This window comes from Talpa occidentalis, unplaced genomic scaffold, assembly GCF_014898055.3.
Source record: "Talpa occidentalis isolate TD23 unplaced genomic scaffold, MPIMG_talOcc4v2.1 talOcc4.5, whole genome shotgun sequence".
Lineage (NCBI taxonomy): Eukaryota > Metazoa > Chordata > Mammalia > Eulipotyphla > Talpidae > Talpa > Talpa occidentalis.
In genome coordinates this window covers 114,749,227-114,764,627 of record NW_023604861.1, presented here as the reverse complement: position 1 = coordinate 114,764,627, position 15,401 = coordinate 114,749,227, and the positions used below count along the sequence as shown (strand labels likewise).

General features: G+C 36.5%; 1 protein-coding gene across 7 annotated transcripts in view; it reads left to right on the top strand.

Annotated features, from left to right (window-relative positions):
* Positions 1-15,401, top strand: part of EML4 (EMAP like 4) — a 129,814-nt gene that overhangs the window by 52,592 nt on the left and 61,821 nt on the right. For all 7 annotated transcript variants that reach the window (XM_054701168.1, XM_054701167.1, XM_054701166.1 and 4 more), the window contains exon 2: positions 631-813. In XM_054701168.1, coding sequence (XP_054557143.1) covers positions 631-813 — 183 coding nt within the window. The remainder of the gene's footprint in view (positions 1-630; positions 814-15,401) is intronic.

Below are 15,401 nucleotides of genomic sequence, written 5' to 3'. Positions count from 1 at the left end.
TCATTTTGTTTTTGTTATATACCCAAGGTCGATATTGGTTATGTGCTTCATAGAAACCATACCTTTTTTTTTTTTTTTTTTAAGAAGTTTGGGTGTTAGGTGGAGAGGAGTACCAAAAGACTTCCTAATTATAATACAGTTTTTGTGAGTATAATAGTTTTGGAGTATAGACAAAAGTAGAGTGCTTTTTGATAATTAATCATGAAAGTGAGAGGGGAGGGGTTCCCTGTCTGATACACAAAGTGAAAATGAAGTTTTATTTGTACTCTTTTTTTATTTTCATAGAGAAGTATGACAGTCATGTGGTTATTAGGAAGGATGCTTTGAGTAGTTTGCTCTCTTGCAAATTATCATATTTCTATGAAGTCATATATTTGGGGAACATTTCTATAAAAAAACAAAATTATGTGAGGGAAATTTTCATAATTTTAATTGTATGTCAGATATATTAGCATTTAATATTTTAAATTAGTTGAAACAGTTATGAAAATCTTTACAGAAGTTAATCTGTTCAAAAATGATGGTTTTCAGTTTTTATATTTTAAAGATTCATAGATTTTCTAATTTTTCATTAGATTATTTCTTAATTAGTTGACCTGTAAAATATTTCATGTTTTCTTTATTTTATAGATGATAGTATTTCTGCTGCAAGTACTTCTGATGTTCAAGATCGCCTTTCAGCTCTTGAATTACGAGTTCAACAACAAGAAGATGAAATCACTGTGTTAAAGGCAGCTTTGGCTGATGTTTTGAGGCGCCTTGCAATTTCTGAAGACCATGTAGCCTCAGTGAAAAAATCTGTCCCAAGTAAAGGTAATTAAGTTTGTTGTAAAGTAATAAGAATCTTGATTTTAACTTTTTTTGAGATAATATGTAAAACTTGTACATTTTACCATTTAAATTTAAATTACATCAAAATTGGAAATATAAAACTATAGTTTCTCTTTAAATACTGTATAGTTTTTTTATTCCCATGTTCCTATTCCCATGAATTTCTGAGACTTTATTATTTATTATTTTAAATTAGAAATTTTTGTATAATAGCATATACTATTACATATATCATACCATTTAATACCACATACTATTACATATGTCATATTATTTGTGAATATAGTACCTTCCAACTACATAACAAATTTACTGTGGTGGGAATGGAATTTTATTTATGTCCCATAGTACTGAGCAGTTTATCTTGAACATAGCAGGTAAGCACTCATGTACCTTTTTTTTTTTTTTTTTAAAGATTTATTTTGACAAGCACTGGGTACAGTCAGAAGCGCGGGAGGGTGAGAGAATTCACCAGAGCAGGGAGCAGAACAGGCAGAAGGACGGAAATACACTGCTGAGGGGAGCAGCGGTCGCGGCAGGAAAGATCTGCGTGCCATGTGGGGCCCTCGCCTGGCGGCCGAGGATTGAACTGGCGCTGCAGAGGCTGCGGGCAGCTTCGCAACCCAGCGCTCAACCATTGCACCACCGGGGAGGCCCTTTTTTTTTTTTTTAAGATTTATTTATGAATACAAGAGCTGAGCTATAGATCATAGGTGTGGGGGGTGAGAAGATTCACCAGAGACAGAGTGGGGAACAGAACAGGCAGAATGACTGCTCCCCGCTGCTGAGGGGAGCAACGGGCGAGTCAGGAGAGGTCTGCTGAGCCATGTGGGTTGCTCCCTGGCTGACCGGGGATCGAACTCGTGCTGCAGAGGCTGCAGACTGCTTCATAGGTTGTGTATTAACACCTTGAGCCACCAGGGAGGCCCTTCATGTACTTTTAAAGTCAGTCTCCTTAGTATGTAAATTATTAAGCTCATTATAGTTAAATAGCTTCACTCTAAATTTTCTGTGGGTAGTAGCCAGCAGAATCCTGAAGGTTTTTAAGTTTAGAAACTTACTGCCAACCCCATACAATAGGAATTTTAACTTCCAGATATTGGGAATTTTCACAAGTTAAAAGAAATAGTTATCAGGACCCTGTTACTCTTGAGTTTGGAGTAGATGTGGTGTGACCTTTCTCTTTCTCCAACCACCCAGAAAGAATTTTTTTTTTTTTTTTTTACATTTTTAAAAAAAGGACAGGTTCATTATTAGGGAAAGGAGAAAGAAAAAGAGAGGCACCTGTATAGCCACAGGTGAGCAGGAGAGCTGCCATCCAGAAAGAATTTTAAATTCTTTCATATTAATCAGCAGTTGAACATATTCTTCTTGGTAGAGTTAGATGGACATAGACATGATTATCCCCATTCTGGCAATAGGGACAGTGAGAATATTCATTGACTTAACAATCTACACCACAATATATCAATGCAAATTCTTAACCTTTGGGGGGAGTCTTGACATAACTCAGAGCTAGACAAAAGATAGTTAACAAGATATGAGGAGCAGATTTGGAAGAAAGATTATGAATTTAGTATTTGAATGTTGGGTTTGGGCCACATATGGCAAATAGCTGAATTACAGGTCTAGTGCTCTTGGGAGTCTTGGTAAGCAATAAGAATTGGGGAATATTGAGCTAATGGGTAGTTGAAGTCATAGAAAGAGGTTATAAAATAAGAAGGGTCAGGATAGTTTTATTCAGAGCTCCAGTGTTTTTGCATGCAGAAAGTGTGGTTCATATTGCTAGCCTCTACAAAGAGGTCAATAAAACAAAGACTGAGAGACAATCATTAGATTTGTCATATACGAGAATATTGAAAACCCTTCAAAAAGCATTGTTAGCAGAGAGAGCTTTGTAAATCAAATTGCTCTATTTTGAGAAACAGCAATTGAAGAGAATTGTGGAGTTATAATCACTCTTTCAAAAACTTCCTGAGAGGGGAGATGGTAGTAATTGAAGAAGATGCTAAATTAAAGGCCAGTTTTAATTTTAATTTTTTAAAGACATTGTAGACTTGAGCACAAAGATATGTTGAGGGCAAAAAGGCAGCAGAAAGGAAGATGATATTGGTAGGGGAGGGCTGCTGATAATTGAAACAAATTTCCTGAGCTTTTGAGGAAAGATCTTAGAGTAGGTAAGAAACTGTTAGTCTTAGAGAAAAAGACTACTTTTGAAATAGAATGGAAAGAGATGAACTTTGGAAGTGGTAAAATATTCACAGTTGTCAGCTTTGGAAATTTCATTCCTTATCACTGTCTCACCTGGAGACTTTGATGCCCTTGGGGGTAGTAAATACTTGGAATGGTTAGAGTGCAATTGAAGATCAGAGACTTAATGAAAGAAATGTTAAGTGACCCTGAAAGTATTGAGGTGGGAAACTTTGGGGGGGGAGCATTCAGTCTGTCTTGTTTTGTGATTTTCATTTTTTGTATATCCCATTCTCAAACACTTGATTAGATGTTCATTGTAGAGAGACAGAAAGATGACAGGATTGATCTTTTGCATTAGTAAGACAATTATATCAGTGAAAGAGGATAAGGGATTTGAGAGTTTGGCAAGTTGATAGAAGCCACTCTGGCTTATAATGTTATAATAAATTTTTAAAGAACCAACTTTAAGAACTGCCAAGATCAAACCAAGGAAAAAAGTTATCTGGTTATAAATTGATTTTTATAAGAGGATTTTTGGAGTTGTTAGAGTAGAATGAAGAACTAGATCAGTTAATGTGTATGTGTTATATGGCACAAAGGAAACTTAGATACCGGAGCTAACAAGAAGCAGGTTTATTGCACCGGTGCTGACTCAGCAGATTCGCATCCAAAGGCTGAGCCCCATTCGTGGGCAGTCCAGGGCTTATATATACTTCCAGTTTTTATAAGATTCCAGGGGGTGGGTTTGCACTGGCAGCTGTACATGGTAAGATATGACGTGGCTGCATACCAAGAGGTGAGTTGTACAGTTGCATACCAAGGAGTGAGTAAGGGTCAGTAGTCATGGGAGCCCCCACCACCCCCAGGTCCATTCTGCCTCATGGCAGTACATGGTCTCACATGAAGCAAGATTCATACCAGGTATTAAGTTGCATACCAGGAACTGAGCAAAAGGTTGTTACTAAGAGCCCCCAGGCTGCTTATCTCAGGTCACTGTGCTTCATATGGACCTTACACCGAGTAAACTTTGCATGGAGAGCAAGTTTCCCCTCTGTAATTGGTGTATGTGCCATTAACTTCTCTTCATTTTAAATCCTGTAAGAAAAAAATGATATAGTAATGGGTTATTATACACAACATGAATAAAAATTATTTTTTTAATCGTTCATAGTAGCCTTTAAAATATTTTAAGTTATTATGCTAAAGCTGTAGTACATTGATTGTAATTTTGTGTTGAGAAAAATATAAACGTTTTTCTCTTTTATTAAGGTAGTGTTTGTTAACATTTAACTCTTTCCTCTCATTTTTATTTACTAAGATATTTCAGTAAAGTATTTATAGGGACTTTTAAAGACTTTGTTTTCTTTGATATTTACTTATTTACTTAGCTTCTACCTGTTTCAGTGTCATAAAATACAAATATAATGAAATAGCTATCTTCTTTCCTACTCCCCAGGAACATACTTACTGTAAATTGTCCTTTGTAGTCCTTTAGTCACAATTTCTTTGTTTCTAAAGTGAGTTTAGGATTCCTTTTGTTCAAGGTTCTTTAGGAGAGACTTACCCACAGACTTATCCACAGTTCTGGAGCCACAGAGCCACCTACAGCTGCTACATTGGAACTTTTTCTTGCCACAGGGTACTCTTATTTTTCATTAACCTTATTAGAGCGAGAGTAGATTTTTTTCCCCCTCTGCATTCTACTTCCTAAGTTCACTTTCACTGCTCTCCTTACAATGTGTTAACACGATTACATTCTGAAATAGACTCCACAAGTGATTATTCTTTAAGTTACTTCGTTACCTTAGACACAGGCTTTGAAATTGCTGCTTACAAAATGGATTGATGGGAGGGATTGATCATATAATAATTTGGGGGAAATAATGTTTTAGAAATTAATGTGATTCACTGTTTACTGGAAAAATTTACCTGGCCAACCATTATTTTCCAATGTTGATAAAAAAGCATCAAGAGAGAGATATTTTTAAAGTTTCATTAATTTTATTATTGACAATTCTAAGCAGCTTTATCTTGGAATGTACATTACATATATATAAATACTATAGAGAGTAATTGAAAAAATACTAAGTCGTTCTTCACTGTTGGTATTTGTATATAGGCTTAAAATCAACTATCAGTTTTGATATTTAAAGGGATTAATATATTTTAAAGGATTAATATGTTAATGGAATGAATTTTTGGAATATTTTAAGGAAAATATTTTAAAGTAAAGTTTTTACCCCCTTCCATTAAAATTTAATGTTTCTGATGCCATGTAAAATGTTATTATATTTATATGTGGCCTTTTTTTTTTAGTCCTCTGTAAAATTAGAATCTAATGTTCACTTTTACATAAATTACTGACAGGACAATAATCATTGTCATCTCCTTAAGATAGTCACATTTTCCAAAAAGTTTTTCTTTAAAGGTAAGAGTAAGCCTCCATGGATATATATGATACAACTGTTTTGTGAAACTGGTTAAAGGTATAGTTCAACTTCCTGTTGTTGAAGATAACTATTACTTTTGCAAGATGGCAGTTATTGTGGGGAAAGTAATATGACTTTAGATATGGCTAAACTAAATGTTAATTGTATCTGTGCTACTATTAATTGATTAATGACAGTCTACTGTGTCACTTCATAGTGTTGTTTCCATTCAGAAATGCCAAAATCAGAAACACACCTAACTAAACATTTCAGTATTCTTAGTTCTCATCTTTTAGTTTATCTTCTCCAGTGTGCCAACAATACTAAGCCCCACTTTTTCTTAACTCTATTATATCAGAAACTTAAATGAGGTAGAAAGTTTTCCTAATAGCTTTTAAGGTTTAAATAATATCTCGTATACCTTCACTGTCAGAGAATTCTTTTCTTTTGACAGTATATGTTTGAAATATATGCACCAGTTGCACCTGAATCCCTGCCAAAAGAAAAAAACATTACCTGCACTCTGGAGCAAAAGGGAAGGCCTGGGGAACACTAGCAATTTTAGCTGCCAGAAAGACAAATTATGTCACAGCTGGTGCCTGCAAAACCCATTAAGACCTCTTGGGGTGACCATATGAATGTAATTTGAGAATATAGCCCAGTGACATTATGTGAATACAAGCTGTTAGTACACAATGGTATAAAAGCAAACATCAAATTTATCTGAAGATGGGAATCAGTTACTTAAATCGGGGAAAATGCTGATAAAGCAAAAGTATCAAGCCTTGTAACTGTCTCTTGAGAAAATGAGAGAACCCAGGAGCAACATTAAAATATAGAGGATGTCAGTTCTCGAAAAGAAACATTACTAATTATGTATACTCTGGGATAGATTGTGTACAGGCACAGATCTGTGTCATTTAGCTCTTACTCCAGGTAACATTTGTGAGAAGACAGGGATTGTCCATTGGTTTATTGTATGTGTTGTTGACAAGTAAATTACTTTAATCAGGTTGGAAAATATGAATTTCCTTTGTGGGACCCTTGGGTTACAATGACTCATAGTTGTGGTGGGAATGAGAAATTATCCTCTTATTTGACAACAGTTCAAGGACTTCTAAGCTGTTCTTCGTATATAAAAATACAGTAGTTCTCTCCTTATCCACAGGGGCATTCCAAGACCCCCAGTAGATGCCTGAAACTATGGATATACTAAACCCTATATATACTATGTTTCTTTTCTATAAATACCTGTCTATAATAGTTAGATTTATAAATTAGGTACAGAAAGAGGTAACAATAACTTGTAATAAAATAGGACAATTATAATGGTGTACTGAATAAAAGTCTTGTGAATGTGGTCTCTATCAAAATAATTTTATTGTAAGTAATATTTTCAGATTGGAGTTGTCGGAAACCACAGAAAGTGAAACCGAAACGGTATATAACGGGAAATACTGTCTGTGGGTGAATATTGCCTCAGATCAGATAGCAGTTATCATGTAATTACTATTTCTCTAGGAGAGTCAAATGCTTCTTTTATCATTTCTACACAAAATACTTTTTTAAAAAAGATTTATTTATGCATACAAGAGCAGGCTACAGGCTAGAGATGTGGGGGGGGGGCGAGAGGATTCACCAGAGAGAGAGTAGGGAACAGAACAGGCAGACTGACTGAAATACACTGCTGAGGGGAGCAGCAGGTGAGACAGGAGAGGTCTGCTGCTCCATATGGGTTGCTCCCTGGCTGGGGATCGAACTCATGCTGCAGTGGCTGTGGTTAGCTTCATAGGTTGCGTCTTAACCCCTTGCGCCACCAGGAAGGCCCTCTACACAAAATACTTTTTAAAAAAATTAGGGGCCAAGAATTGAATGGACTATGTACACCTTCCTCTGAGACAATAGGAAAGATGTGTACTGATAAAATTCCGAATATAAAAAGTAAAATTCTGTGGAGTACATATAGTCCCCAGTCTTCTCAAAGAATAAAGCCGAGTAATCAACATAGGTTGAAAAAGATAGCAGCGCACTTGAAAATATGAAGAGAGTAGAAGAGCTATACAGTTGGAGCTGTGTGACATATGATAGGGAATCTGAGATAAATAAAAGATTTTCAGTATAAGCTAATGTTCTTCCTCCGTGGAACATCTTTACCTTCCTCATGATCAAAAATTTTTCTGTCCTTCAGGACTTCAAATTATTTCCTAAAAAACGATCTACTTTTTTTGTCTCTTCTTGGAATTGTTTTAAAATTTCATTTGTATGTCTCTTTTGGTATATGTACTTGTTGCTACTGCTAGATTTTATTAAGTTATTTGAAGGACAATTTCTTGATAACATTACTAGCATGGGGATGACTCAAATACTTGTTAAATTGGATGAGAGGAGGAGAAGAAAGTTAGAGAAACAGAAAGATGTATTATCAACACTTTGAAGGAAGGATTGGGATAGATGCAAGAATAAGAGGATACTACAGATGAGGGCAAGAGAAATTTCATAATTTGAGTATGTAACAGTTTTTAGTGATGATTTACTGTGATGATCTTGAGTGTAGTGAAACTTATTAGTATTTAGGAACTGTCACGCCAAGACATCAGAAAGGTCAGGTGCTTGGGTCTAACATGATTAATATTCTTATGTCATAATAAAGTATGAAAATTTTTATTCAGTTTTTACCCCGGCATTATGATGATTTCCACTGTGATTAAAACTAAGTATCTGGCTTATACACGTTTATCCTAAATTTCATGTATTTCAGCTGTATTGTTGCTCAGAAATGAAATTACTTTTGTACTTTTCATTACTTGAGGTCACTGTTACTTCCAGTCTTGCAGGCTAACCTTTGAGAGAATTGTGGCTCAGAATTTTTAATGCCTAAGCCCTGAGAGAAAGTGTTATAACACACATGCGCATGCAAATACACAATGCATTTCAGTCATAAATTTGTATAACTGCAGAAATTAATCTTTATGATCTTTTCTTCCAGTAAGTTACTAATATTTTACATGTCAAGGAATACAACTTTAGATTCCTCAAGTGAAAAATAAGCATTCACCCACAGTTGCTTTGTGTTTTCTGACTATTTATTGCCTCTACCTTGGATGATAATTCACTCTTTTATTCAAATGCTAGGGATTCCCAGTAGGGAGAGTTATCTCAAACTATCGTTTTAAAAGTTACCATGAAAATCTTCTTTTGGTCTTTTATTGCTATTTCTATAAGTATCTGAGGACCTTGATGATTTAGTAGTATGCTCTGCTTCAGTTTTCTTGCTCCCCTGTTCCATCTGATGAATTCCTACCTGTTATCCTAGTACAGTTAAAAATGTATCTCCACTAGATAGAATTATTCCTTTCTGCTTACTTACCAACCTTGAGCATGTTAGTAATGTTAGTAATCTCCTAGGCTTCAGTTTCTTCATCAACAAAATTGAAACGATATTAATAAATTCCTTCTAGAGTTATGGTGAAAATTAAGGGACATAACAAGTCTAAAGTATTTAGGACAATGCCACACAGCTTGATTACTCCACATCACTTCCTGTATAGACAGTTGTTTGTTTCTTTCATCTTTTCAAAGTACTAGGCATTGTTTGGTACTTGAGGTTAAAGAAATAAAAGAAACTGCCTTCGCCCCCAAAGGACTTGAAGTTAAGTGAAATGATAAGTCAATAATTCCAAAACTATATGACAATTAGTATTAAAGAGTAAATTTAATTTGTTACTAAGATTAATATGTAGCTTAAACTGGAGTTGAAGATTCCTCGCAGAGGGAAACAGCAGCACTCATCTGTCTTTATGATTTTAACAGTCACTTCTTTGTACCAGTTCCCAAATTGTCTGTCTATATTCAAGGCTTCAGAACTTAAGAATTATCTACTTACTACCTTGTTCTGGTTCTGGTTCCTTCAGAATTCATAAATGTAAAAGTCTCCAAACTAAACTCCACCTTTTAAGGCCTATGCATTAAAACTTTGCCCTCCTCCTCCCCGGTGGCGCAGCGGTAGAGCGCTGGGTTGCGAGGCTGCCCGCAGCCTCTGCGGCGCCGGTTCGATTCCCGGCTGCTCCCCGGCCACCGGAGGAGGGTCCCACATGGTGCGCAGACCTCTCCTGCCGCCCGCTGCTCCCCTCAGCAGTGTACTTCGGTCCTTCTGCCTGTCTGCTCCCCGCTCTGGCTCTGGTGAATTCTCTCACCCTCCCGCGCTTCTGACTGTACCCAGTGCATGTATAAACAAAACAAATGAACAAACAAATAAATAAATAAATAAAACATGCCTCTATAAAAAAAAAAAAAAAAAAAATAAAACTTTGCCCTCCTGTCCATTCATGCTACTCACTTCTCGTTTTAGTTCCCCATCATCTTGTGCTTAGACCAGTGCTCTCTCTTGTATATTCTTAACACATCAAAGGGCATTTGTCTGTATCCTCCCTTCATTCCCCCCAGGCCAACCACACATAAACACCCACTTCACTGTTATATTCCTTCTGCTCTTTTAACCATACTAGAATAGGATCCCAATATCTTACCACTTTTTACCTGGCTCTCTCTTACTTAACCCTTTAAGACTTTGTTCTGCATTTTTTCTAGGGAGCCATTGTTGAACTGTCCCTAAGCATCTTTACAGAATTATGTCTTTGTACCTCTTCAATACTCTGTTCATATCACTCTGTTACAGTACTTGTCATATGTTTTCTTTGCCTGTGTAATTCTCTGGAAAGGTTTTTCACTCTGATGCCAGTGGCTGCCTTTGTACTCTTTTGTAAACATAAAGCTAGGATCATAATAGGCCTGAGTAAATATTTGATGGGTAGATGAATGATGAATACACGTTAGTTTAGGCAAGCAGGGATGACTAGCATATGCCAAGGGTGCGGGGTGGGATGGGGGGGGTGGAATCAGATGCGAAGGCACAAAGGAGTATAAAAGTCCCTAGTTTAGGGATTCAAAATAAACTGAAGCATGGGGTGTGAAAATGGGAGTGTCAAGAAATGAGCCTAGACTAGTAGATGGAGTCCATAGTGATTCCTTTAATTTAGCTTTAATCCTGAGGGCACTGGAGAGCCATTAAAGGATTTTTAAGCTGAGGAGTGACAGGTAGATTTATAATAATCCATTAATTCTTAGTTGCCTGTATTTAACATCTTGCATTTAACATCTCTGAAGTTGCAGTGCATCTTACATTTGATTGTTTCTTATGGTTGTCATAGGCAGCACATTTTTCTTCCTAGTAGTATTCAAGAATCAGTGTTAACTTACATTTAAAAAATGGATCATTCTGGCACATTATAGAGAATACCTTAAGAACAGGGCAATACAGGAAGAAGAGTAAATAGAGATAAACTGAACATAATCCAGAAACGAAATCTCAGGCAATAGTGATGAAGACACGGTCATTTAATCATTCAGATATTAAATACCTTCTATGTGCCAAACACAGAAATACATACAAGCATGAGGACATGTACAAAACAAGTAAGGTGTCCAAATAGTTACATAAAAATCATTCTGAATGGTGATGAGGGTTGTGAAGGAAATAAAGTACATCAGAATAAAAGAGTAAACTAAGAGAGGCATCTTAGGTATGGTGATCATAAAAGCCTTCTTTGATGACAACGTATTGAGCTGAAACTTAAAAGATGAGTATACGTCTTCTAGGTGAAGACCATTCCAAGTACTAGAGCAAATGTAAAAGTTGGGCATTAGAAAGGGTAGGGAGGGAAATAAAAAAAATCTAGATTTTGTTTATATGTTCAAAAAACAAACCCCCCTTGACTCTTATGTCACACTATATATAAAAATTAAGTCAAAGTGATTGTAGTCCTTAATGTAAGTGTGTAAAATATCTATAAGAAAATACAAGAGGAAATTGTAGTGATCTTGCATTTGACCAAGATTTCTTAACTAGTACTCAATCAAGTACAAATTATGAGATCAATTATTGAACATTATCAAAATTTTATTCTATCTAAGAATAAAATAAGGCAAACTATAGAACAGGAGGAAATATTTATAAAACACATTTGTCAAAGAACTTTTATTTAGAATATATAAAGAACTCTTACAGCTTAGTGATTAGGAAAAAACAGTCCACTTTAAAAATAGGCCAAAAATTTCAACAAACACTTCAGCAAAGAAAATATATGAATAACAAATATGCACATTAAAAGACATTTAATGCGGGCCTCTCCGGTGGCGCAGCGGTTGAGCGCTGGGTTGCGAAGCTGCCCATGGACTCTGAGGCGCTGGTTCAATCCCCGGCTGCTCCCCGGCCACCAGAGGAGGGTCCCACATGGCGCGCAGACCTCTCCTGCCGCCCGCTGCTCCCCTCAGCAGTGTACTTCGGTCCTTCTGCCTGCTCTGCTCCCCGCTCTGGCTCTGGTGAATTCTCTCACCCTCCCGCGCTTCTGACTGTACCCAGTGCTTGTATAAACACAAACAAACAAACAAATAAATAAATAAAACATGCCTCTATTTAAAAAAAAAAAAAAAGACATTTAATGCGTTTAGGCATTAAGAAAATGCAAATTAAAATCACAGCGAGACACCACTACATGCTAGGTACTATAGCTAAAATTAAAAAGACTCATCGTTTCGAGTATTTGCTAGGAGGTGGAGCAACTGAAACTCTTACACACCACCGGTGGGAATGTAAAACAGTACAGCCAAATTGAAAAACAACAACTTGGCAGTTTGTTAAAAAGTTAAACATTTACCTGCCATATACCCCAGGTATTAACCTTTGAGAAATGATAGCATATACTCACGCAGAGATTTGTACATTTATTTTCATTCTAGCTTTATTTGTAATAGTCAAAAATTGGAAACAACCCAGTGTCAACAGGGAAATGAATAAATACACTGTTGTATACCTATTTAGTAAGACAGTTTTACACTACAATAATCTATTGATAAACATATCAACTCAAATGAACCTTACTATAATGATGCTGAATGAAGAAAAGCCAGGCAAAAAATATATATACTATATGATTCCATTTATATAGATTTCTAGAAAATGAAGACTTATCGTGATTGGAGGGAGGGGAGTGATGGATTATAGACATAGGAAAACTTCTAAGGATGATGACTGTTCACTCTCATGAGTATAGTGATGGTTTCAAGGTAGAAAGATGTCAAAACTTTGTAAAGTGTATGTTTTATATACAACTTATTGTATGTATCAACAAAAAATGGGGTGTCGGGAGGATATATAGAAACTGAAAAGGACCTACTCATTGAATGTTGGCAGTAAGAAAATGAGTCACAACTGTTTCCTGTTTTCTGGTTGTACAGTGAATGGGAGGTGATAACTTTCACCATAAATAACATATGTTATAGAGTAGAAATTTTGAATTGTTGTGTTGATGGGGGAAGAGCCACACAAGTTCATGGAGAGATGTTCACTAGGCAAGGGCAGGTTAGGAGAAAGGTATGGTATGATAGTGACAAGAGATCTGAAGAGCCAAGATACAAAGTCTGACAAGACAAGAAGATTCAGCAAATCAGAGTGAGAAACAAATGATCCAGAACTAAGAAGAAATTCACATAAGGGCAGTTACCTAGAAACTCAAGGACATTGTTCTTACCTGAATATTGTCCTTGCGGGAACGATTGGCAGTGTTACTGAAGAAAACAAGAGCAAGATGAGGACTGTAAAGTATCCATTCAATTTAGTAACAAACCATCAGAGATCTTGGCAAGAAGAATTTGTATGATGTGGTTAGATGATAGCAAGATTGCAGAAGATTTGAGCGCAGATAGATTGGCTCTTTTCCAATTAGCTTTGGAATGGAGGAGAGAGAGAGAGAGAGAGAGAGAGAGAGAGAGAGAGAGTGTGTGTGTGTGTGTGTGTGTGTGTGTGTGTGTGTGTGTACAGGATCAAAGAGAGTTAAGAGTTTAGAGTACATATGAGGCATATATTAAGTGTGTGTTTTCTTATATGCTGAGAGAGAGGCATCAAAGGGGAGAGTTTGAAAAGGGATTATGCTGTGAAATCCAAAACTCATTTTTAATCCCTGCTGTGGTGATGTTTAGAGTTAGGACCTGTGGGAAGTAATTTAGGTTATGAAGGTAGAGCCTCTATAATGGGAGTAAGTATCCTAACAAGAAAAGAAGAGGAAGAGAGCTAGCTATCCCTACTGCTGTCCTTCCCCCAAGTTATGTGAGGATACTTAAGAGAAAACAGCTGTAGGAGTCAGGTCCTCATCAGAACTTGATCTCAGACTTAGCACCTTGATTTTTGTCCTTTCTCAGCCTTCAGAACTGTGAGAAATAAATGTTTGTAGTTTGTTCCAGTAGCCTAAGCTAAGACAGGTTAAAAGAGGGAAAGAAAGAATAGTTGACAGAACAAGGTTTTTTGAGAAACAGATTGGTACTAAACCTCTTCAGTCAGGCTGCAAGACTAGTCTTTGACAAAGAAGGGAAAACAAAGGTGTATATGTGGGTCAGGGTCAGATGACATTGAGTGAGATCATGAGAAGTTATCAAAGGTGTTTGATTAATTTTTAAATAAAGTGACTCAAAAATGTATCGTGTTAATATAAATACAGGTTTCTGGTTTTCCCTTTTATAAAAGGCTTTATTTTTTTTTTAAATAATAAATTTTATTTTTATATTCCCCATACAATTGCAGCCCCCCCATTCTGACCCCAATCCCTCCCCTCCCGCCCCCGCCCTCCTAAAAGTGTCTCTGGTTCATAGTTTTTTGTTGATTTTGATTTTCACTTTCTTATAGTTATTCATTTTCCTGGTCCCTTATTTAAGTTTTCTAGATTCCTGCTATGAGTGAGACCATCCGGTATTTTTCTTTTTCTTTTTGGCTAATTTCGCTGAGCATGATCCCTTCCAGCGCCATCCATGTTGCTGCAAATTGCATGTGTTTATCTTTTTTGAATGCTGAGTAATATTCCATGGTATATATGTACCACATCCTCTTGATCCAGTCATCTATTTTTGGGCATTTGGGTTGTTTCCAAAGCTTAGCTATTGTAAACAGTGCTGCTATAAACATAGGGGTGCAGGTGTTCTTTGGAATTGATGTTTCTGTGTCCTTTGGGTAAATACCTAGGAGTGGAATTGCTGGATCATATGGAAGCTCTATGTTTAGTAGGTCCAGAAATCTCCACACAGCTCTCCACAGTGGTTGGACCAGTTTGCACTCCCACCAACAGTGCAGAAGAGTTCCTTTTTCTCCACACCCTCACCAACATTTGTTGTTGCTAGTTTTTTTAATATGTGCCATTCTCACTGGTGTAAGATGGTATCTCATGGTAGTTTTGATTTGCATTTCCCTGATGACAAGTGATGTTGAACATTTTTTCATATGCCTGTTGGCCATTTGCATTTCCTCTTCAGAGAAGTTTCTTTTTAGCTCTTCTGCCCATTTTTTGACTGGATTATTTTCTTTGTTGTTGTTGAGTCTCATCAGCTCTTTGCAGATTTTTGTGATCAGTCCTTTATCATTAGTGTTGGGTGCAAAAATGTTCTCCCAGTTGGTGGGTTTCTCTTTGTTTTTGTTATTGTCTCTTTTGCTGTGCAGAAGCTCTTTAATTTGATGTAGTCCCAGCTGTTTATCTTTGCCTTCACTATCACTGCTTTGGGTGATGTGTCTGTAAAGATGTCTTTGATGTGCAAATCACGTAGTGTTTCGCCTATATTTCCTTCTATATATTTTATGGTTTCAGGTCTTATGTCTAGTTCTTTAATCCATTTTGAGTTGATTTTTGTGTATGGTGTGAGGTAGTGGTCAAGCTTCATTCTTTTGCATGTAGCGACCCAGTTTTCCCAGCACCATTTATTGAACAAACTTTCTTTGCTCCAATGCATAGTCTTTGCTCCTTTGTCAAAGATTAGTTGACCATAAATCTGTGGGTTTATTTCTGGATTTTCTTTGTGATTCCATTGGTCTGTATGTCTGTTCTTGTTCCAATACCATGCAGTTTTGATGAT